Genomic DNA, 25,888 nt, shown 5'->3' with positions numbered 1-25,888 from the left:
CCGCCAGACGTTTATGTAACAAAATAGACAAGGCAGATATTTGACCTTTTAAGGAACTGGCCGATAAACCCTTCTCCAAACCCTCTTTGAGAAAGGCTAGAATTATAGGAATCTGAACTCTACTCCAAGAGTAGCATTTGGATTCACACCAATACAGATATTTACGCCAGATCTTGTAGTAAATCTTCCTGGTAACAGGCTTACAAGCCTGAATCATGGTCTCAGTGACCGATAAAATTAAGCGTTCAATCTCCAAGCAGTCAGTTTCAGAGAAACGAGATTTGGATGAAGGAAGGGCCCTTGAAGTAGAAGGTCCTTCCTCAATGGAAGTCTCCAAGGTGGAAGAGATGACACCTCCACTAAGTCTGCATACCAGATCCTGCAAGGCTACGCCGGTGCAATGAGGATCACCAAAGCCTTCTCCTGTTTGATTCGAGCAATGACCCGAGGAAGGAGAGCGAACTGAGGAAATAGGTATGCTAGACTGAAATTCCTAGGGACCGCTAGAGCATCTATCAGTACAGCCTGAAGATCCCTCAACCTCGACCCGTACCTCGGGAGCTTGGCATTCTGATGAGATGCCATGAGATCCAATTCCTGTAGTCCCCATTTGAGAATCAAGCTGGAAAACACATCCAGATGGAGTTCCCACTCCCGCGGATGAAAAGTCTGTCTGCTCAGAAACTGCTCAGATAGACAGCAGTTGTGGGTCTCTGCCCACCGAATAATCTTGGCTACCTCTGTCATAGCTAAGGAACTCCGAGTTCCCCACTGATGATTAATGTAAGTACTGAAGTAGCCATGCTAGGAGAGCATTGAAGATTGCTCTCAGTTCTAGATTGTTTATGGGTAGAACTGACACCTGCCGAGTACAAGTCCCCTGAGCCTTTTGAGAGCCCCAGACTGCTCCCCATCCTAATAGGCTGGCGTCCGTTGTCACAATCACCCAGTTGGGCCTGCGGAAGCAAGTTCCCTGGGAGAGATGATCCTGAGACAACCACCAAAGAAGAGAATCCCTTGTCTCCTGATCCAGATGTAATCGCCGAGACCGGTCCGTATAATCTCTGTTCCACTGCTTGAGAATACATAACTGCAGAAGTCTGAGGTGGAAACGGGCAAATGGAATGATGTCCATGGCAGCTATCATCAGGCCGATTACCTCCATACATTGAGCCACTGACGGCCGAGGAGAGGACTTAGGCGCCAGACAAGAGTCGAAGATCTTTGATTTTCTGACCTCTGTCAGAAAAATGTTCATCGATAGGGAATCTATTATGGTCCCAAAGAACACTACCCTTGTAGCCGGAATTTCCAGATTCACCTTCCATCCGTGAGAGCACAGGAAGGATAACAACATCTGTGTGGGAGTTCGCTAGTTGAAAAGATGGCGCCTGAACTAGGATGTCGTCCAGATAAAGAGCCACTGCAATGCCCCGCAACCAGAGCACCGCCAACAAGGATCCCAGGACTTTTGAAAAAATTCTGGGAACTGTGGCAAGGCCGAATGGAAGAGCCACAAACTGGAAGTGTTTGTCTAAAAAGGCGAACCTCAAAAATTTGTGATGATCCCTGTTGATGGGAACATGCAGGTATGCGTCCTTTAAATCTACTCTTGTCATGAATTGACCCTCTTGAACCAAGGGAAGAATGGAACGAATAGTTTCCATTTTGAAGGACAGTACCCTGAGGAACAAGTTTAGACTCTTAAGATCTAGAATTGGTCTGAAAGTTCCCTCTTTTTTGGGAACCACGAACAGATTAGAGTAAAATCCCAGACCCTGCTCCGGAACTTCACTCCCAGGTCGGAAAGATCTTGAACACAGCGTAAGAACGCCTCTCATTTTATCTGGTCTACAGATAATCTTGAGAGCAGAAACCTGCCCCTGGGAGGAAAAGTTTTGAATTCTAGTTTGTATCCCTGGGACACGATGTCCACCGCCCAAGGATCCTGAACATCCTGAACCCAAGCATTAGCGAAGAAGGAAAGTCTGCCCCCCACAAGATCCGGTCCCGGATCAGGGGCAGACCCTTCATGCTGACTTTGAGTCATTAACAGGCTTCTTGGATTGCTTACCCTTGTTCCAAGACTGGTTGGACCTCCAGGCAGGCTTGGACTGTTCTTGTTTTGTAGAGGGAGAGGAAGGCTTACCCTTGAAATTTCGAAAGGAACGAAAATTACTCTGACGTCCTTTCTGCTTATTCCTCTTATCCTGAGGGAGGAAATGACCCTTTCCTCCCGTAATGTCGGAAATAATTTCCGCCAAGCCTGGCCCAAATAAAGTCTTACCCTTAAAGGGAATCACCAAAAGCTTTGACTTAGATGACACATCTGCAGACCAGGATTTTAACCATAAGGCTCTGTGGGCCACTACGGCAAACCCTAAAATTTTTGCTCCTAGCTTAATCACCTGAAGGAAAGCGTCTGTAATAAAAGAATTGGCCAATTTAAGGGTCTTAATCCTATCCTGGATTTCATAAAGAGGAGTGCCTGTCTGAATAGAATCAGACAACGCATCAAACCAGTATGCTGCTGCACTAGTGACAGTAGCAATACACACCGCAGGTTGCCATTGTAAACCCTGGTGAACATACATATTTTTGAGCAAACCCTCAAACTTCTTATCCATGGGAATAGTGGTCCTCTTAGCTAAAGTGGAAATTGCCCCTTCCACTTTGGGGACCGTCTGCCAGGACTCCTTGATAGAGTCAGCAATAGGAAACATCTTTTTAAAAATAGGAGATGGAGAAAAAGGAATACCCGGTCTCTCCCATTCCTTAGCAATAATCTCTGTAGCCCCATCTGGTACAGGGAAAACCTCACCATGGAAGGTACATCAAAATACTTGTTTAGCTTGCTAGACTTCTTAAGATTGACTACGACCGTGGTGTCGGAGTCGCCCAAGGTAGCTAAAACCTCCTTAAGTAACAAACGGAGGTGTTCCAGCTTAAACCTGAAGGATACAACTTCAGCATCAGAAGAAGGAGATACACTGTCTGAGTCTGAGATTTCACCCTCAGATGCTAACAAAGTATCTTCCTCCTCAGACTTCTGGGAGGGAACATTCGCAATAGCCACGACTGTGTCAGAAGCCTTACTCACTAAATCTTTACATTTCCTTTTGCGCTTTCCCTGCAGCATGGGAAAAGCAGACAACGCATCAGATACCGCAGAGGACATCAGGTTAGCGTTGTCTTGCAATGTAACGCCAGGCGGAGTTAGAGAGGAAGCGCAGGGCACTGCATGTGTGGGCGATACTTGGGACACCTGAGGAGAAAGCTGCGGCATATATTGAACATTGTCATTAGACTCCTGGACAGCATCCGCCTTAGACAATGTTGGCACAGAAAAAAGTCTATCCCTGTAACTTAAAGTTCTCTCAATACATGAGGAACAGAAAGGGATTGGTGGCTACACATTAGCATAAATAAAAAGAGAGAAGGGCTCAACCTGGGAACGAACAATAGCATAATAGCTTGTTCTATGGCTAGTTACCACCCAAGAAGCAGCCTCTTTTTGCTCAACATGTGCCTTTCACAGAGAAAAACTTTCGTGAAGCATATTAGTCTGATCCTGACTTCACAGTACAGTCCAGCCCCGAAATACCAGGCAATCCCTCTCTGAACGAGAGAAACAGCAAAACCCCAGACGTATGTTTCGGCCTATTGTGGGCCTCGTCAGTGAGGTGCAGCCATATCCCTCTAGGCACACTGATTCACTGTTAGCTCGACTCAGCACTTGGCAACCCTCAGCGCTAGCTTACTCGAAGAGGCGATATTGCTGATACCCTTGCGCTCAAGGGAAGGAACTCGGTTGAAGACTTACAGACAACTACTGCTTGGAAGTGATGGTGTAGCTTCTGGGGCAGACTGGAGTGCAAGACCCAAAGGCATGGTCCATCGCATTGACACTCTGATGAGCTTTTTTCCATGATAAGAACCATGGATTGCTCTGGAGCATTGGAGTGGGGTAGTATACCTTACATTGCCTGAAAGTACCTATGGCAATCCTTTCATATAGGAACCTATACAGTCTGTTCTGCTATGTTTCATGTTCACCTGAGACTATTAATGAAGACAGCAATGTCAGGAGCCCTAGAACGCTAACTCTATATGAGACTGGTTTTCAATTAGCTTTCTAGCATTGATAGCTTGCATTATGCAAATTAAATGTTTATATTACAAATAGGGAGGCTCTCTAACTAGCCTGGTATAATACTCAATCTATTATGGAGTAAGCTATATATGATAGTAATAGATCTTGTCTCTTTGGATATTTAATAATATGTTGAACAATATTAGTTACCCTATCTACTATGTATTACATGTGGAACTGTGTATGCCTACTAGCCTAGACCTGATTGTATCCATAGATTTTAGTGCCTGTGGTTATAGGGGAAAGGGAGTATGTTTAATGATTATTACATCTATCAAGATCAACCTCATTTGGAAGTGACTGTGCCAATCTATTAGTGTGGCAATCTGTGGCCACTGTGTGCTAATTATGGAAACTATCTAGGAAGACCACAAGTTCTGATGTTCTGGACCGTTGGACATATGTGAGATCTTTAGTTGTTTATAGTTGTCTCCCATTGCAAGTTTTGTTTTGCTAGTTCATCATATATATTATATAACACGTTCATTACGCACATGTAGACCACTTCATTATCCTATGTCACTTTTATAAGACTCCCCTGGAGGGTCTATATTCAAAGCTTACTTACATATACTTCCTAATCTTGTAACTCAATATTTGTATGTGTTAATATTTGCAACTCGTCCCCCCTAGTTGGTTCCTCCCATGGTTTCAAACGCTAAACTTGAGTTAGCTATGACAGTTTACCTACATATAGTGCTAAACTGTGTCATTTTTTCATAAAGCCACTCTACACTGCTACTTAGATTGAGATCTACCTTAGTATCTGACGCCAGATTTGATCTACATATTATAGATATGTACACCTTAGATGTGTTAAGAAATTTACTAACGTTACTGGCTACTGATACAAAGTACTCTAGAATAAATAATAGAAAATTAAATTAACACTTTATTTAACAGATATGCAAAAACAAACATTACCATAGGTAGATACTATAGTTCAAAAAGAGTCTGGGTATAATTCCTTCCAGTCCCCACACATGTGATTTAATCAATACAGTATCTATCTACAATTAAAAAAAGATACTATAAAGGCCATAAAGAAACATGGTAATTCCACTACCAGTTTCTGTGAGTCAGTTGCCTTTGAATAGCATCTATATTAAAATAAGGGCTATAGAGTCTGTAATGGCGTGTGATTTTAATCAACTAGTATTAGGAAACACGAAAAAAGTAGGATGCTTAGTGATTCCCAATCAATCCATTCACAACAGTATTCACACTGTCTGTAAAGCTGTGCACTCAAAGGCGACCTCCTACCTGCGTACCGCTCTGATTTAACAGAGTCGGCCGATTTCTGACTAAATTCCCTATATACAATGTCTATATGTCACACACATATCACAGCATACAGCTATTAGGTACAATACTACCGGTCATTTCCATTATCCTCTTGGTCTATATCAGTAAAAAAGAGGTGACCCTGTTTGTAATGGATACAAATTGGAGCTATAAATATGTGAAAGAGAGGTAACTATAAAGCAGTCATTTAGCCGGGCGGAGTCTGTTTGAGCGTGGTTGCTAGAAACTATACAGCATACACGAGCGGCTTTGTTTAAGTTATATCCGCTCTGGATACAATTGTTGCTTAATTTTGGGATAACTTTGCAGCTCCTATTGGGGCACATGCTAGACATAAGAATATTTGCTGCAACTAGTAAGGCTAAATGACTGCTTTATAGTTACCTCTCTTTCACATATTTATAGCTCCAATTTGTATCCATTACAAACAGGTCACCTCTTTTTTACTGATATAGACCAAGAGGATAATGGAAATGACCGGTAGTATTGTACCTAATAGCTGTATGCTGTGATATGTGTGTGACATATAGACATTGTATATAGGGAATTTAGTCAGAAATCGGCCGACTCTGTTAAATCAGAGCGGTACGCAGGTAGGAGGTCGCCTTTGAGCGCACAGCTTTACAGACAGTGTGAATACTGTTGTGAATGGATTGATTGTGAATCACTAAGCATCCTACTTTTTTCGTGTTTCCTAATACTAGTTGATTAAAATCACACGCCATTACAGACTCTATAGCCCTTATTTTAATATAGATGCTATTCAAAGGCAACTGACTCACAGAAACTGGTAGTGGAATTCCCATGTTTCTTTATGGCCTTTATGGTATCTTTTTTAATTGTAGATAGATACTGTATTGATTAAATCACATCTGTGGGGACTGGAAGGAATTATACCCAGACTCTTTTTGAACTATAGTATCTACCTATGGTAATGTTTGTTTTTGCATATCTGTTAAATAAAGTGTTAATTTAATTTTCTATTATTTATTCTATTCATGAGTGTATAATTCTACACTTGGCTTAAATGCCAAAATCCCCCCATTCTCCCTAAACTATATCATTATTATCAGTGATTTAATTCACACTTACGAATTTGGGAATTGAGAGGTAGAGAGGTTGATAGCTATGGCTGGTTATTTATCCTCTACTATAGATTTTGAACAATGGAAGCAAGAAGCAGAGAGGGTTTTTACTCTAAATGTTGGGAATGTATGCCCACAAGCCACCAATATAGAAGAAGCTTTCAAAAGCATTGCAAAAATAATGAAAAAACAAGTCAAATCTTTTTGGGAAGTCTTTAGCCTAGAAAGTTATGTCAAGAATAAACTTATCCCTAGAGGACTTAGAATTCAGTTAGCTCCCTCCTTTCATATTGCAGACGAAAACTTTGTATTAAGGTGGCAGGAAATTCTTACCCAGTGTTCTCTGGATCTTATGAAATTGACCTTAGAATATGAAAGAAAACAATATGACCAACTCACAAAATTAATAGATGAGGCAAAGATACAAACAAATAAATTTATCACACATAAAGATTTTGAGACACTGGATGTAAAACTTAAATTTCATATAGATAAGCTAAAGGAAGAACTTAGCGAAGCCAAAAATAGAAAATTACAAAGGGATTGGTCTGACTATCAGAAAGGAAATATTTATAAGACAAATCAGAAACGTAGGAATTTTAGATATACACAAGAGAACAAGGGAAGTAATCAAAATACCACCCCTGATAATTCAACTACAGATTCTGAACCTTCTGATGAAGAAGTAAGTCAAGTACCCATAACAAATGTGGCCACAACTGAACCATCAATCACTAGAATTTTTTTAGAAAAGGACCTGTTCCCCCCAAAGAGAACTACAAGAACAAGACAACCAAAGAAATCGAAACCCCCAAACAAACAGAAGTAAATACACATAATTTACAAACTATTAATTTATCAGACATGACTCTATCTAAGGAACATAATACTTTATTAAATAAAGGCTCAACATTTATACCTACTCCACATTTCGATACATTCAATTGGATTAAAGACATACATTTATTCGCTAGAAAGCTAGCACTACATAAGTTCCATAAGATGTCCAACACCAACTCCCTTAATGATCTGGGTATTGCACAAGAAGATCATGAAATGGTTAATTTAATGCTATCACTACTGAATGAAAATGAAGAGACACCCAACACTAGAAAAGAAAGTGTGGTGAAACCTAAAAGTAAATTCATGCCATCCATTTCTAAATACCCAGTAATTGAAAAATTCGTATCCCTAGTCACTGCAGAGATTGAGGGACTTAATCCACGAAGTAAAATTAAAAAGAATGTAACTTACAGAGAACGGATGGCCCTTAAAGAACTACAGGATAATAGGGATATTTCTATCAAAAATGCAGATAAGGGAGGGAATATGGTAATCATGAACAACACACAATATGAGCAAATGTGTAATGAAATTCTAGAGAATATGGAAAATTATAAAGTCCTTACTCATGATCCAACTGAAACCTTTACTAGAGAGTTAAAATCTTTGCTAGATAGAGGCTTACAAGAAAGAGCGATAACTAAAGCAGAACATTCTTTTATGACTAATACAACACCAAGAATTGCTACATTCTACAGCCTACCCAAAGTCCACAAAGACATGGCTAAGCCACCAGGGAGACCAATAGTCTCAGGGAATGGCTGTTTAACAGAGAATGTAAGCGTATTCATTGACATAAAACTGAGACATTTTGTACATACTTTAACATCGTATGTACAAGATACTAAAGATGTTCTTAAATGTCTAGAGAACATGAAAATAGAAAGTAATACTCTATTAGCCAGTATCGACGTTGAAAGCCTTTATTCTAACATTTCCCATGATTTGGGATTAGAAGCGGTAGCCTTTTTCCAGAGAACTGTACACCCAAAAGGGAATGAAGAAGATGATTTTGTTGTTGACCTTCTGAATTATGTCTTGAAACATAATTATTTCTTGTTTAATAAGAAAATATATCTGCAGAAAAGGGGCACAGCAATGGGCACATGCTGTGCCCCTACTTATGCAAATATATTCTTGGGGTGGATCGAACATAAAAGCATATTGAATGAAGACACTAATCCATATATGAAGTTCATGGATCTATATATTAGATATATATACGATGTCTTGATCCTATGGACTGGTACCCAAGATGACTTCAGTGATTTCATGCTATGGCTAAACAATAACAAAGATGGGATGAAATACACATCAGTAATAAACAACACACAAATCTCCTTTTTAGATCTTGAAATCAGAAAAGAGAGAGATGGGACTTTAAATACTAAACTTTACAGAAAGGAAACATCCACCAATAGTCTTCTCCAATGGGAGAGTTTTCACCCCAAAAAACAGAAGTTGGGTATTCCTTTTGGCCAATATTTGCGGGCCAGACGGAACTGTAGCACAGACATGGATTTTGAAGCTGAAGCTAAAGAATTAAGAAATAGATTTAAAGCAAGGGGTTATCCAGTGAGGTGTCTAAAAAGGGCCTATCAGAGGGCAAAAGCCCTAGACAGATCTTCACTTCTGGAAAACCAGAACAGATTGAAAGAACAACCAAGTGAAATGCCACAACCTATAAGAATCATAGGGACTTATGATATCAAAAATGTAAGTGTAAAAAACATCATTCAAAGACATTGGCACGTATTAAATGAGGACGAGGACCTCAGAGAAGTAATTACTGCTAATCCCTTAATAACTTATAGAAGGGCACAAAACCTAAAAGATTTAATGATGAATAGCCACTATTCAAAAGACCAACCAAGAACATGGTTAAGAGAAACAAAAGGTTACCATAAATGTGGTAGGTGCCAAGCCTGTAAAAATATGACCCCCACTAAGATCTTCGAGCACCCGGTTACTGGAAAACAATATATTATTAAAGACTTCTTAAACTGCAGATCAAAGAGAGTTATCTATGTTGGAATGTGCAAATGCCCCAGAATCTATGTGGGTGAAACCTCTAGGGAACTGCGAACTAGGGTCCTGGAACACCTAGGGGACATCAAATGGAATAGGGACGTACCGGTGGCACGACATATGAATAGTGTACACCTGGGACACAAATATGACATATTTTTCTTTGCTATAGAACAACTCAAAGTAAAAGGCAGAAAAGGAGACATCACTAAGATGTTATTACAAAAAGAGTGTAGATGGATTCACGAATTACAGTCCTCAGCACCACGAGGATTAAATGAGGCAATATCATTTAAATGCTTTTTGTAAACCACTACACACATTCATACATGTATTTGGCTTTAAGTTATGTTTGGATACTCCTTAAAAATGTACATAGCAATATGTTCATTAACATTAGTCCTTACTTAGTTGGAATGTTATAATATAACCTATACATCTTAAATAAACAATAGGGATATTTGTAATCCCTGCCTAAACAAATACTAGCATTTTTATCCTGAAGGAATATGTCTCAAAGTGATGCAGCAGTTATATTATACTAGATAAATATCGCACTAACAGGAATGATGATAATGATTAGTGTTATGATACTAACTAGATAATTTTTCTAGTTCTAGTTCAATAAAGATATTGGAGCTGTATCACACAAGTTTGGGATAAGTGATTGGCTCCCTGGCTTAGATAGACTTTTTAACTCTTTAGACATAACCTTCCAGATAGATCTCAATGAACTTGCAAGAGTTATGTACAAGCTATTATGATAGGATATATCCACTTATACCAACACTCTCATGATTAGAAACATACAAATGGGAAGTAACAAGGACAAGGAATTAGAATTTTATTGTGAATAATACTAAATAACAAAGCCAATACATATAATTGAGTTTAAGCATACATTAAATATTTACTTGCGATGACTTTGGTAGCAGCCTTCATATAGTAGGTGGCGAAAAACGTACACAAATTACGTTCAGTAAAATGACTGACAAGAGATGATTAATATAAGGCCAGGCGGTTTTTAACACTTCCGCAGAATATCCGTGGAGCTACAAACCGTTACCTTGACAACCATCGGGTACAAATAGCGTGGCCTAACGCTGGGCTGGCCCTATGCCCTGACGAAGTCACGTTACAGTGACGGAAACGCGCCGGCGGGCGGAGTCTGTTTGAGCGTGGTTGCTAGAAACTATACAGCATACACGAGCGGCTTTGTTTAAGTTATATCCGCTCTGGATACAATTGTTGCTTAATTTTGGGATAACTTTGGAGCTCCTATTGGGGCACATGCTAGACATAAGAATATTTGTTGCAACTAGTAAGGCTAAATGACTGCTTTATAGTTACCTCTCTTTCACATATTTATAGCTCCAATTTGTATCCATTACAAGCAGGGTCACCTCTTTTTTACTGATATAGACCAAGAGGATAATGGAAATGACCGGTAGTATTGTACCTAATAGCTGTATGCTGTGATATGTGTGTGACATATAGACATTGTATATAGGGAATTTAGTCAGAAATCGGCCGACTCTGTTAAATCAGAGCGGTACGCAGGTAGGAGGTCGCCTTTGAGCGCACAGCTTTACAGACAGTGTGAATACTGTTGTGAATGGATTGATTGTGAATCACTAAGCATCCTACTTTTTTCGTGTTTCCTAATACTAGTTGATTAAAATCACACGCCATTACAGACTCTATAGCCCTTATTTTAATATAGATGCTATTCAAAGGCAACTGACTCACAGAAACTGGTAGTGGAATTCCCATGTTTCTTTATGGCCTTTATAGTATCTTTTTTAATTGTAGATAGATACTGTATTGATTAAATCACATGTGTGGGGACTGGAAGGAATTATACCCAGACTCTTTTTGAACTATAGTATCTACCTATGGTAATGTTTGTTTTTGCATATCTGTTAAATAAAGTGTTAATTTAATTTTCTATTATTTATTCTATTCATGAGTGTATAATTCTACACTTGGCTTAAATTCCAAAATCCCCCCATTCTCCCTAAACTATATCACAAAGTACTCTACCCTGGATTGACTAATTTATTATTTGCAGACTATCTCTATCTCAGTTACATAAGAGTAAACATCATTGTTAGGTGAACCTGATAACGATCTCTTTAACTCATGTTGATACTTGCTTTTTTAAATAAGAGTCAGGATGTGACTAACCAATACTCAATATGTATATATGGTGGTAAGTCTCTGGATCTGCGGCCGAGACACCAGAGTGTAACCACCTATGCTTACCTGAGCTGAATTTGGCTGTAGCTACTAAAAGCCCAACATAGTTTGATCTTTGGTTTCCCTTCAGGTTAGCTTTCTGAAGTCTCTTATGGGATATCTTTCTCCGCTATCAGGAGTTTCAATATGGGACACAAATTACCTTAAAAGATATCTAGTTACTTCCTATACTGTAGCAGGGCAATAGTTAATTCATAACAAGATACTGTTTTGATTTTTGTGCATGTAATAGACATTTATTTGTTTGCCTCTATAAGAGAACTCCATTTGTATTAATTTCATTAAACCGCCCCCCCCTCCCGATTTACTAAGTAAGCTAAGGAAAATATATCCTACAAATTCTCCCTCTAAAACCATTACTTGCGACATTTTATACTAATTTTACATTTACAGTCCCTCTCCCTTTTTATTTTCCCTCGATATTACTATTCCCAAGTTCTTGTATTTTTATTATTCTAGGTCCAAGAATGACCACTTTTTAAATTGGGAAACAGTCCACCATAAATAAAAAAGAGGTTGGTCACTATTCATACAGGTTAATTATTCTTAATTAGTTGTACTTACGCCTAAAAATAACAGAATTTATGCTTACCTGATAAATTACTTTCTCCAACGGTGTGTCCGGTCCACGGCGTCATCCATTACTTGTGGGATATTCTCCTCCCCCACAGGGAAAGGCAAGGAGAGCACACAGCAAGAGCTGTCCATATAGTCCCTCCCAGGCTCCGCCCCCCCAGTCATTCGACCGACGGTTAGGAGAAAAAAAGGAGAAACTATAGGGTGCCGTGGTGACTGTAGTGTATAGAGAGAGAAATTTTTCAAACCTGATTAAAAAACCAGGGCGGGCCGTGGACCGGACACACCGTTGGAGAAAGTAATTTATCAGGTAAGCATAAATTCTGTTTTCTCCAACATTGGTGTGTCCGGTCCACGGCGTCATCCATTACTTGTGGGAACCAATACCAAAGCTTTAGGACACGGATGAAGGGAGGGAGCAAATCAGGTTACCTAAACAGAAGGCACCACGGCTTGCAAAACCTTTCTCCCAAAAATAGCCTCCGAAGAAGCAAAAAGTATCAAATTTGTAGAATTTGGCAAAAGTGTGCAGAGAAGACCAAGTTGCTGCCTCACATATCTGATCAACAGAAGCCTCGTTCTTGAAGGCCCATGTGGAAGCCACAGCCCTAGTAGAGTGAGCTGTGATTCGTTCAGGAGGCTGCCGTCCGGCAGTCTCATAAGCCAATCGGATAATGCTTTTCAGCCAGAAAGAAAGAGAGGTAGCAGTAGCTTTTTGTCCTCTCCTCTTACCAGAATAAACGACAAACAAAAAAGAAGATTTGTCTGAAATCCTTTGTTGCTTCTAAATAGAACTTTAAAGCACGGACTACATCTAAATGGTGTAACAAATGTTCCTTCTTTGAAACTGGATTCGGACACAAAGAAAGGACAACTATTTCCTGGTTAATATTCTTGTTGGAAACAACTTTTGGAAGAAAACCAGGCTTGGTACGCAAAACAACCTTATCTGAATGGAACACCAGATAGGGTGGATCACACTGCAAAGCAGATAGCTCAGAAACTCTTCTAGCAGAAGAAATAGCAACCAAAAACAGAACTTTCCAAGATAGTAACTTGATATCTATGGAATGTAAGGGTTCAAATGGAACCCCTTGAAGAACTGAAAAAACTAAATTTAGACTCCAGGGAGGAGTCAAAGGTCTGTAAACAGGTTTGATTCTGACCAAAGCCTGTACAAAAGCTTGTACATCTGGCACAGCTGCCAGTCGTCTGTGTAACAAGACAGATAAAGCAGATCTCTGTCCTTTTAGAGAACTCGCTGACAATCCCTTATCCAAACCTTCTTGTTAGAAAGGAGAGAATCCTGGGAATATTAATCCATGAGAATCCCTTGGATTCACACCAACAGATATATCCTTTCCATATTTTATGGTAAATCCTTCTAGTCACAGGTTTTCTGGCTTGGACCAGAGTATCTATCACTGAATCTGAAAACTCGTGCTTGGATAAAATCAAGCGTTCAATTTCCAAGCAGTCAGCTGGAGAGAAACTAGATTTGGATGTTCGAATGGACCTTGCACTAGAAGATCCTGTCTCAAAGGTAGCTTCCATGGTGGAGCCGATGACATATTCACCAGGTCTGCATACCAAGTCCTGCGTGGCCACGCAGGAGCTATCAGAATCACTGAGGCCTTCTCCTGTTTGATCCTGGCTACAAGCCTGGGAAGGAGAGGGAACGGTGGAAATGCATAAGCTAGGTTGAACGACCAAGGCGTCACTAATGCATCCACTAGAGTCGCCTTGGGATCCCTGGATCTGGACCCGTAGCAAGGAACCTTGAAGTTCTGACGAGACGCCATCAGATCCATGTCTGGAATGTCCCATAATTGAGTCAACTGGGCAAAAACCTCCGGGTGGAGTTCCCACTCCCCCGGATGGAAAGTCTGACGACTCAGATAATCCGCCTCCCAGTTGTCTACTCCTGGGATGTGAATTGCAGATAGATGGCAGGAGTGATCCTCCGCCCATTTGATGATCTTGGATACCTCTCTCATCGCCAAGGAACTCTTTGTTCCTCCCTGATGGTTGATGTAAGCTACAGTCGTCATGTTGTCTGACTGGAATCTTATGAATCCGGCCTTCGCTAGTTGAGGCCAAGCCCGGAGAGCATTGAATATCGCTCTCAGTTCCAGGATGTTTATCGGGAGAAGAGATTCTTCCCGAGACCATAGACCCTGAGCTTTCAGGGAATCCCAGACCGCGCCCCAGCCTAATAGACTGGCGTCGGTCGTGACAATGACCCACTCTGGTCTGCGGAAACTCATTCCCTGAGACAGGTGATCCTGTGACAACCACCAACGGAGTGAGTCTCTGGTCATCTGGTCTACTTGAATCTTTGGAGACAAGTCTGTATAGTCCCCATTCCACTGCTTGAGCATGCACAGTTATAATGGTCTTAGATGAATTTGAGCAAAAGGAACTATGTCCATTGCTGCAACCATCAACCCTACTACTACCATGCACTGAGCTATGGAAGGCTGCAGAATAGAGTGAAGAACTTGACAAGCTTTAGAAGCTTTGACTTTCTGACTTTTGTCAGGAAGATCTTCATTTTTAAAGAATCTATTATCGTTCCCAAGAAGGGAACTCTTGTCGACGGAGACAGGGAACTCTTTTCTACGTTCACCTTCCACCCGTGAGATATGAGAAAGGCTAGAACAATGTCTGTATGAGCCTTTGCTTTGGAAAGAGACGACGTTTGGATTAGAATGTCGTCCAGATAAGGTGCCACTGCAATACCCCTTGGTCTTAGAACCTCTAGAAGGGACACTAGCACCTTTGTGAAAATCCTTGGATGATCTTTGTGGATAGGAATATGTAGATACGCATCCTTTAAATCCACGGTAGTCATAAATTGACCCTCCTGGATTGTAGATAAAATTGTTCGAATGGTTTCCATTTGAACGATGGAACTCTGAGAAATTTGTTTAGAATTTTTAAATCCAGAATTGGTCTGAAAATTCCCTCTTTTTTGGGAACTACAAACAGATTTGAGTAAAACCCCCGACCTTGTTCCACAGTTGGAACTGGGTGTATCACTCCCATCTTTAACAGGTCTTCTACACAATGTAAGAATGCCTGTCTCTTTATTTGGTTTGAAGATAAGTTAGACATGTGGAACCTTCCCCTTGAGGGTAGTTCCTTGAACTCCAGAAGAAAACCCTGAGAGACTATTTCTAGTGTCCAGGGATCCTGAACATCTCTTGCCTAAGCCTGAGCAAAGAGAGAGAGTCTGCCCCTTACTAGATCCGGTCCTGGATCGGGGGCTACCCCTTCATGCTGTTTTGGTAGCAGCAGCAGGCTTCTTGGCCTGTTTACCCTTGTTCCAGCCTTGCATTGATTTCCAAGCTGGTTTAGTCTGGGAAGCGTTACTCACTTGTCTAGAGGCTGCCGAGTTGGAAGCCGGTCCGTTCCTGAAATTGCGAATGGAACGAAAATTGGACTTATTCTTAGCCTTGAAAGGTTTATCTTGTGGGAGGGCATGGCCCTTTCCCTCAGTGATGTCTGAAATAATCTCTTTCAATTCTGGCCAAAAAAGGGTCTTACCTTTGAAAGGGTTATTAAGCAATTTTGTCTTGGAAGATACATCCGCCGACCAAGACTTTAGCCAGAGCGCTCTACGCGCCCCAATTGTAAACCCTGAATTTTTCGCCGCTAACCACGCTAACTGCAAAGCGGTGTCTAAAATAAAGGAATTAGCTAACTTAAGTGCGTGAATTCTGTCCATGACTTCCTCATACGGAGTCTCCCTACTGAGCGACTTTTCCAGTTCCTCGAACCAGAACCACGCCGCTGTAGTGACAGGAATAATGCATGAAATAGGTTAAAGGAGGTAACCTTGCTGTACAAAAATCTTTTTAAGCAAACCCTCCAATTTTTTATCCATAGGATCTTTGAAAGCACAATTGTCCTCAATAGGAATGGTCGTGCGCTTGGCTAGAGTAGAAACTGCCCCCTCGACCTTAGGGACTGTTTGCCATGTGTCCTTCCTGGGGTCGACCATAGGGAACAATTTCTTAAATATAGGAGGAGGGACAAAAGGTATGCCTGGCTTCTCCCACTCCTTATTCACTATGTCCACCACCCGTTTAGGTATCGGAAAAGCATCAGGGTGCACCGGGACCTCAAGGAACTTGTCCATCTTGCACAATTTTTCTGGGTTGACCAGATTGTCACAATCATCCAGAGTAGATAGCACCTCCTTAAGTAATGCGCGGAGATGCTCTAATTTTGATTTAAATGTCACAACATCAGGTTCTGCCTGCTGAGAAATTCTTCCTGTATCAGAAATTTCCCCATCTGACAAACCCTCCCTCACTGCCACTTCAGATTGGTGTGAGGGTATGACAGAAAAATTATCATCAGCGCCCTCCTGCTCTACAGTGTTTAAAACAGAGCAATCGCGCTTTCTCTGAAATGCTGGCATTTTGGATAAAATATTAGCTATGGAGTTATCCATTACTGCCGTCAATTGCTGCATAGTAACAAGCATTGGCGTGCTAGAAGTACTAGGGGTCGCCTGCGCGGGCATAACTGGTATAGACACAAAAGGAGATGATGTAGAACTATGTCTACTTCCTTCATCTGAGGAATCATCCTGGGCAACTTTACTATTTGTGACAGTACTGTCCTTACTTTGTTTGGACGCTATGGCACAATTATCACACATATTTGAAGGGGGAACCACATTGGCTACCATACATACAGAACATGATCTATCTGAAGGTACAGACATGTTAAACAGGCTTAAACTGGTTAATAAAGCACAAAAACCGTTTAAAACAAAACCGTTACTGTCTCTTTAAATGTTAAACAGGGCACACTTTATTACTGAATATGTGAAAAACTATGAAGGAATTATCCAATCTTTACCAAATTTTCAGTGTCTTAATGCATTCAAAGTATTGCACCCCAATTTTCAAGCTGTTAACCCTTAAAATGTGGAAACCGGAGCCTTTTTTAATTTTAACCCCCTTACAGTCCCAGCTACAGCCTTTGCTGCGACTTCACCAATCCCAGGGGGGTATATGATATCAAATGAAGCCTTCTAGGAACGTTTTTAGTGGATTCCAGACCCACACACATGCAGCTGCATGTACTGAACTCAAAATTAACTGCACAGTAATGGCGCGAAAATGAGGCTCTGCCTACTACAGAGAAAGGCCCTTCCTGACTGGGAAGGTGTCTTAACAAGTGCCTGGTGCTAAAAAACATTCCCCAATGTTATAAAAGTGTGAAATTCAACTTCAAACTGCATATAATACTTAAATAAAGCAATCGATTTAGCCCTTAAGAGTGTCTACCAGTGTATAGCCCATAATAAGCCCTTTATTCTGTTTGAGACTAAGAAAATGGCTTACCAATCCCCATGAGGGAAAATGACAGCCTTCCAGCATTACACAGTCTTGTTAGAAAAATGGCTAGTCATACCTTGAGCAGAAAAGTCTGCAAACTGTTCCCCCCAACTGAAGTTCTCTCATCTCAACAGTCCTGTGTGGGAACAGCAACTGATTTTAGTTACTGTATGCTAAAATCATAATCCTCTTATAAACAGAACTCTTCATCTCTTTCTGTTTCAGAGTAAATAGTACATACCAGCACTATTTTAAAATAACAAACTCTTGATAGAAGAATAAAAAACTACAACTAAACACCACAAACTCCTCACCATCCCCGAGGAGATGCTACTTGTTCAGAGCGGCAAGGAGAATGACTGGGGGGGCGGAGCCTGGGAGGGACTATATGGACAGCTCTTGCTGTGTGCTCTCCTTGCCTTTCCCTGTGGGGGAGGAGAATATCCCACAAGTAATGGATGACGCCGTGGACCGGACACACCAATGTTGAAGAAATTATGTTTATCGCTATGTCATAAGGAACTAGAGGTGTAGTGTTGACATTCTCAACCAATACTGTTCTATATATTAAATTGTCTGTAGAAATGTTGGGATTTACTGACAGTCCTGTAAATGTGTAGGCGTATGCGTATGTCCATATTTCCATCGTAACCTTGCTTTTTTATGTTTTACAACCTCAATAAAAATATATTTTAAAAAAAAAATATTGAATAATACATATTGCAATGATTTCTATTAACTATAACCCACTGTATCCTGTTTGTTTAATACAACAAGGAAACTGCTTTACATCCCTTTAAATAAAGCTTGTGTCACTTTGCTTTCTTGTGACAGCTACGGCCTAATGATAGTGTAATGTTTTACCTTCTCAGCTGGAAAGCTCACAGCATGCAGTTTTACCTGGTTTTAGGCCAGCAGTGAGCTTCACATCCTTGATGGTTGTGCTTTCCTGCGATTGTACAGTTATCATGATGCAATACATTTCATTATTCAAGGCTGGTGGCTCATGACGCAACTGGACAGTGATCTTTGGGACTCTAGAGATGATCCTGAGACACAAAATAAGTAGATTATCCTCATATAGATAAATACACCAGATCACATGACAGACTCCTAAAGGAAGCTGCTGTTCACGATTCAGATAGCACATGCAATTTTTAACTTTCAATTTACTTTTATCATCAAATTTGCTTTGTTCTCTTGGTTTTCTTTGTTGAAAGCTAAAACCAGGTAGGCTCATTTGCTAATTTTAAGCCCCTGAAGGCCGCCTCTTATCTCAGTGCATTTTCACAGCAAGACAGCGCTAGTTAATGTGTGCCATTATAGAGAACATTGTGCTCACCCCCCCGGTGCAATTATTCATGAGTCAGCACTGATTGGCTAAAATGCAAGTCTGTCAAAAGCACTGAAATAAGGGTACAGTCTGCAGAGGCTTAGATCCAAGCTAATCCCAGAGGTATAAAGTGTATTAATATAACAGTGCTGGTTATGAAAAACTGGGGAATGGTTAATAAATGGATTATCTCTCTTTTAAACAATAATTTTGTTAAGTAGTAGACTGTCCCTTTAAAGCTTTAATGTTACTCACATGGTGCTGGCTTGGATTGCAACACTGTCCCAGTGAACTTCATTCTCAGGTAACTTTGGTCTCCGCTTGAAGGAGCGAGAGGCCTGCACAGCTTCTTGAGAAGAAGCAGCATCCCCTCCCCCTCCTCGCCAGTTAAGAATTACACAACGACCTGTCTCATTACCCAGAATAAGATCAACAGAGGTGATCTGCAGATATAAAAACAAAACAAAAAAAGAGGTTAACATTAACGGGACATAAAAGTACCTGTAAGAAAAAAAAATATCATTAGTGTCAAAACTTGTCGTCTTTTTCAAAATCCGGAAGCCACAGCTGTCTCCGCCACTTTCCACTCCCCACAAAAGTCAAGAGCCTACATGGCTATAATTCACGGGAACGTGCATTTATAGACAGTGGAAAGCACCAGCTGTACCGTCACCATTTTCAGTGTATTGGCAATGTTTTTGCTTTTTAAGCATTTATACTACCAACTGCATACAGACCCTTAACTCTTGCATAGACTTGCCCCTTTAGTTTGCATGCTCTATTAATTAGATAATAAAGCATAAAATACTTAATAATGATACAATCTTCAGTAGTCATAACCTGTGTCACTCTTCAAATAATAAAAATGTATTTAGTCCAAATAAACCTTTTAGATTTAATCTAATTGTATAATAGACTCAATTTATGAGGATAAAATATTTTAATGACAGCGAAATACAGGTATATAGAACCCGGGAGAAAACACGTGTACACTCCATGTCCTTATAAGGGCTTCCTTAAATATTTTATGTGTATAATGCCCGAGATGTATGATGGTGTAAAGCTCAATTGCTCTTCTTTCTAACTCTGAACAATGTACAATGTTTTAAGAAGCACCTGCCTGGGGACAAGAGGGGACAAATGCCTCTCCCTTGAAATGTTGCTCTTTATTATAATATAAAAATAAACTGCAGAGGGGACTTCTGGTGGTGGCCATCTTACCAGTCACATAATCTCTGGCTCGGTTTGAGGCTCCTTCAGTCTATTTCATATCTGTACCCTGAGAATGCATCAGTGTGCTCTGCAACTATATTTGTCTTTGTGAAGTTATAGGCAGTTGTGCTTGTCTTATCTATGCTTGCTACTAAAGCAAATACCTTACACTAACTGTCACTTACTACATTCACTTTGGAACTTTTCTTCTACAGGAGATAGCTTACCTTCTCCCTGTTCCTCAACGACAGTTTCTGAAGGAACTAGAGTCTGCATGTGCACCCACCCCTACCACAGTTCCCAAGTATGATGGTGAATTAGCAGTGGTCACGTTCCAGAATATAAATGGGAATGATGTTGGCTTTAGTCCCCCACACACTCAGAACACATCACTGTATGAAAATGCCTGCAAGTAACGGCTACAGAGAAGTATTATATTCAGACAACAAACCTCAATTTTCTTCCCAACATCTTCAGTTTTTGCTACAAACTTGAAGGTGAATTTCCGTGTTTTCCCAGGCACCAGACACATGGTCCCTTGCGTTGACTGTTCAAGAATTTCACTAGCTTTGTACTGTTCTTCCACAACACATAACTGGTTGTATTCCTGTTAATAGCAAACAATAATTTGATAATGGAAGTAAATTGGAAAGCGTCTTAAAACTGCGGCTCTTTGTGAATCATAAAAGTTTATTTTGACTTGAGTGTCCCTTTAAGCTATGTCCTATGCAACCAATATGTAATAAATAATATGTTCCGATAGTAAAGTGTAGTGTACGGTAAAGTAAAACAATATAATGCACTAAGGTTATTAAAGAAATGTGCTACATCTACACAGTTACAATAAGTGTCTCTCCCTGCACCCTGGTAAGCTGATCTCATTTAAGTGAGAGTGCAGACCGCAAGACAAGATAGATGCTCTAAGCTAATATAATATAACCATGTGCATTTTATTACCTGATTGCTAAAACCCACGCACAGTTTAGAGAAGCGGATTGGATGAGGACAGTCAGTTTTCAGATAAACGTGCAACTGGACAGGAACGTCAACGTGAAAACTTGGAGAAAGAAACTTTGCCTTGCATTGAACTTCAAAAGAGAAAAGTTAGAAATAATTATTGTGTTTAACAGTTTAGCCAACATGGCAGCTTACTGAAGAACTACTTCTGTCTGACTTTAGATATCTGGGCTTCTCAGCATGACTGGTGTTGTAAACTTAGTTGTGGTTTCTTTTCATGCTTCTAACTGGAATTTAAAGCTCACAAGAAATGTAAAGGCCTCATCTAAAATCTGCAACGCCCTTGTGCATTGTGTTTCACTGGAACCTCATAAGTTTCTGTGCATTTTAAAACCCAAAATTTTTCTTCCATGATTCAGACAGAACATACGATTTTAAACAACTTTCCAATGTACTTCAATTATGAAATTTTCTTTGTTTTCTTGTTATCCTTTGTTGAAAAGCAGGAAGGTAAGTTAGGGAGTGTGCACGTGTCTGCAGTACTATATGACAGCAGTTTTGCAACAATGTTAAAAGATGGCAGCACTGTTTCCTGTCATTTAGTTCTCTAGACATGTGCAGGCTACCTATCTAGACATCTATTTAACAAAGAATAACATGAGAGCACAGCAAATTTGATAATAGAATTCATTGGAAACTTTTTTTAAATTGTATTCTCTATCTGAATTGTGAAGAACATTTTGGGGTTACACGTCTCTTAATCTAGAAAATGTAAAATCACTGTAAGCGGATTCTGGTTGCTAACTCTATAGGTTAGTAATATTTACTTCTTGTGAGATCTGCATTATAGCTATACGTTCTTAGTTAGGTGCTATGTAACCATGAGTCTACTTACCAAATGGTACAAAATCCTGCACCTCAATTGTAAAAATATTACTACCAGCCAAGGAAACTCTGTCTGTCCATAGTCTCTGTGCTGCCTTCACCATAGAGTTCTCACAGTCTGGCTCTGGATCTGGACTTTCATTCTGATTATTTAAAAAAAAAAAAAAAAAAATCAGACCTATACATTTTTCACCACCACAAATTTCAATGATGATTTGGAACATGTACTGTACCATTAAGACTTTAAACAAATTCTTCTCAACTCTGGACTTCTGATCATCTTTCAGTGTAGATGCTGATTGAAGAATCAAAGTTGTAGCAAGATACAAAATTAAAATGAAATAAAACGGTCAAACTAATATAAAAGGTCAGGTAAAAAAAAAATATATATATACCAGTTTAATGCAAAGCTTTCCACACAATTGTGACATTTTCCGTAAACGTACATTAAGGGCAAAATGTATTGTAATTGAAGGCAGACAGGTTCACAAGTAGAGAACCTGTCTACCTGCAATCACATGGTGAAATCTAGCATTGCGCAAGAGCTTTCTGGTGCAGTGCCGCTCTCTGATTTCCTTTGCTCTGAACAAGTGAGTGTTGGGGTGACTGATCCGGTCACCTCTGAGGTGGTGGAGAGGCAAAATTAGCAGCTTCTGCTTCTTAAATTTGTGGCGGCAGGTTATTCTATGCTAACTACAAATCTTTTCTTATGCTGTTTGGAAGTGGTGAAACTCTCTTCCATGGTCTTTCAAACGCCCCTTCAATCTTCATTCCATTAAATGCTCAATGAAAAATCACTTATTTGAAAAAGCCTAAAGACTACGTTACACTTAACTTCACTCAATATGCATCATCTCATTCTCATTTCCAATTAACTACCTAAATTGTAAATTACCATAGGAACAAGGCTGTGATTTATTCTGAATATATATATATATGTGTGTGTATATATATATATATATATATATATATATATGTGTGTGTATATATATATATATATATATATATATATATATATATATATATATATATATATATATATATATATATATATATATATATGTGTGTATGTATGATAACAGATGAAGAGCACTCTCACTTCAAATCCAACTGCCAGGGTGCAAACAGGGAATCAATAATTAAAAGCAATGGAATGCACTCACTGGTCTTTTTAAACAAACGTTTTCTTTAATGTTAACATATATATATATGGTTTTGCACTCATTATTTCTTGTACCCTTGAATAGTAGGTATGGGCAAATATTCGTATTCTGATTTATTTGTGTAAAAGTCAGTTGATTCTCTGTCCCTTTTTTTCTTCCAACTGACCTGGAGTGATGCAAAGAGCAGTCCCACTGCTCCCTACGCATACTTTAATGTGTGCTCCTTACACCATGTAAGAGAGAATCCCCATTGAAGCTTAAGCACAAAGAGCAGAGAATCCCCAAGCCATTAACGTCAAACAGAGCGCATGCGCAATGGAAGTTATATAGCAAAGGCGGGGCTTGATTCATGCTGTACGGCACACACAATTATTGGATGAGCGGTGAATATGTCACAACTTGAGAAAAAAACGATCTACTGAGTGGGCTGGCAGTGGTGGTGGTGGTGGTGGTGGTGGTGGTGGTGGGTGTATCAGAAACCCTGGAATATTTTTAACCCTTTCAGGGGAAATTTTAATAAAAACTAAAGATTGGGTTTTTACACAAGGATTAAAAATTTAAATTCAAGTTCACCTTAGTTTACCATCACTTTAAATCAAATACACCCTGGTACTGAGAAAACTTTAAAGATAATCTCTACCAGACCAGAGAGCTTTAGATAATCTGGCCCTCAGACAGAATCACTGGCAGCATTTTTATTTATAATGTCTAATATCATTGGAGAAAAGCTGTAGGTCTCTGAAAAAGAAAGTCAACATTTATATTGACAATGCTGTTCACATTTACTAAAATAAAGTGAGCAATTACCTCGTCCAAGTAGCTCCAGGGAATAAGTGATGTAATCTTTCAGCTGTGCCATGAGATAGGAGCATTTGAGAGCTGTAGTCAGTATAGAAGTGAGCAGAGTCCACCACCTCTCGCTGCGATAGTCACACATTACATAGTCCAACAACCTGTAGAACAGCATAATGTCACCTACTGGGAACCCACCCATCTGCCCAAGATATAGATAGTATGATGTGATAAATAGCTACATGAGAATCAGACACATACAGTACACATTTACTTCCTGAATTTCTATTTTAAACGGTATAAAAACAGCAACTTTATCTAAAGGCAACAGCATCAGAGGAGGCAATGAGTCTTAATGGTGCAAAGTAGTTTGTTTAAGAAAAAAAACCAATGGTCTTATTTTGTCCAGTAGTGGAATCAGTAGTGGAAGGAAGATCTCCTAGATGATCAATTGACTATTCTGCAATTCTTTCAGATAAATGTTCTATTTTACCAACGTAATATAACAATGTTTTAGCATTAACAGCACTTTAAGTGAGGTAGAGTGGGTTATAGTAGAATGAACACAAACTGTGCTGCTGATTTTAACATATTATCTAGAATCATATAACTAATTGTATATTGATCATACTTAGATAAAGAGAGCCAAAACAGTTCAGTTTCGCACATCTGAACTTCAGCTTACAAAAATAACAGATTTAAACACTTTCACTTTTCTTTGCATTATGTTACCACTTCTGAGTGATTCTACACTCTCAAGTCTGTAAACAGGAAAATTAAATGGACACTCATACCTTTTGTTTGGTTTGTTGAAATGTATTGCAGTGCTGTATTGTTCTTTTTTTATTTAAAAAGGACAGTCTAGTCAAAATTAAACTTTCATGATTCAGATAGGGCATGCAATTTTAAACAACTTTCCAATTTACTTTTATTATCAAATTTGCTTTGTTCTCTTGATATTCTTAGTTAAAAGCTAAACTTAGGTAGGCTCATATGCTAATTTCTAAGATCTTGAGGGCAATCTATTTTCTGAATGCATTAGACAGTTTTTTTTTACAGCTGGAGGGCATTGGTTCGTGTGTGCCATATAGAGAACATTGTGCTCACGTCAATGGAGTTACTTATGAGAGGGCACTAATTGGCTAAAATGCAAGTCTGTCAAAATAACTGAAATAAGGGGCAGTTTGCAGAGGCTTAGATACAAGGTAATCACAGAGGTAAAAAATATATTAATATAACACTGCTGGTTATGCAAAACTAGGGGAATGGGTAATAAAGGGATTATCTATCTTTTTAAACAATAATATAAATGGAGTAGACCGTTCTTTTAACGGATATTCCTGAGCTGAATTAATCAACTTTTTATGAGGCGGTTTTCCCTGTCAGCCAACCAGCAACAAATACCTAAATATCAGTTGTGTTCCTGTCAGTTTCACTTTAAATTTAAAGGGACACTGAACCCAATTTTTTCTTTCGTGATTCAGATAGAGCATGCAATTTTAAGCAACTTTCTAATTTACTCCTATAATCATTTGCTCTTTGTTCTCTTGCTATCTTTATTTGAAAAAGAATGCATCTAAGTCAAGGAGAAAGACAATTTTTGGTTTAGTACTCTGGACAGCACTTGTTTATTGGTGAGTGAATTTATCCACCAATCAGCAAGAACAACCCAGGTTGTTCACCAAAAATGGGCCGGCATCTAAACTTAGATTCTTGCTTTTTAAATAAAGATACCAAGAGAATGAAGAACATTTGATAATAGGAGTACATTAGAAAGTTGCTTAAAATTGCATGCTCTATTTGAATCATACAAAAAAATGGGTTAAGTGTCCCTTTAAAACAGCTTAACCATTCTCATGCAAAAATCTAAAATTTGAGCACTATGCCCCTTTCAGCTAGGACATGTCAAGGCAGCAACTAAATCAAACTATTAGGTTTAT

General features: G+C 39.4%; 1 protein-coding gene across 1 annotated transcript in view; it reads right to left on the bottom strand.

The window, feature by feature from the left end:
* TRAPPC11 (trafficking protein particle complex subunit 11) overlaps positions 1–25,888 on the bottom strand; it is a 157,681-nt gene that overhangs the window by 78,910 nt on the left and 52,883 nt on the right. Inside the window, exons 15-21 of the mRNA XM_053703866.1 lie at positions 23,964–24,109; positions 22,227–22,288; positions 22,004–22,136; positions 21,109–21,239; positions 20,603–20,758; positions 19,195–19,382; positions 18,507–18,655 (exon numbers count right to left, since the gene is read on the bottom strand). Coding sequence (XP_053559841.1) covers positions 18,507–18,655; positions 19,195–19,382; positions 20,603–20,758; positions 21,109–21,239; positions 22,004–22,136; positions 22,227–22,288; positions 23,964–24,109 — 965 coding nt within the window. The remainder of the gene's footprint in view (positions 1–18,506; positions 18,656–19,194; positions 19,383–20,602; positions 20,759–21,108; positions 21,240–22,003; positions 22,137–22,226; positions 22,289–23,963; positions 24,110–25,888) is intronic.

Source organism: Bombina bombina, chromosome 2 (assembly GCF_027579735.1).
Source record: "Bombina bombina isolate aBomBom1 chromosome 2, aBomBom1.pri, whole genome shotgun sequence".
NCBI classification, from domain to species: Eukaryota; Metazoa; Chordata; class Amphibia; order Anura; family Bombinatoridae; genus Bombina; species Bombina bombina.
Note: the sequence above shows the minus strand (reverse complement) of the source record. Positions and strands in the feature narration are given on the sequence as shown.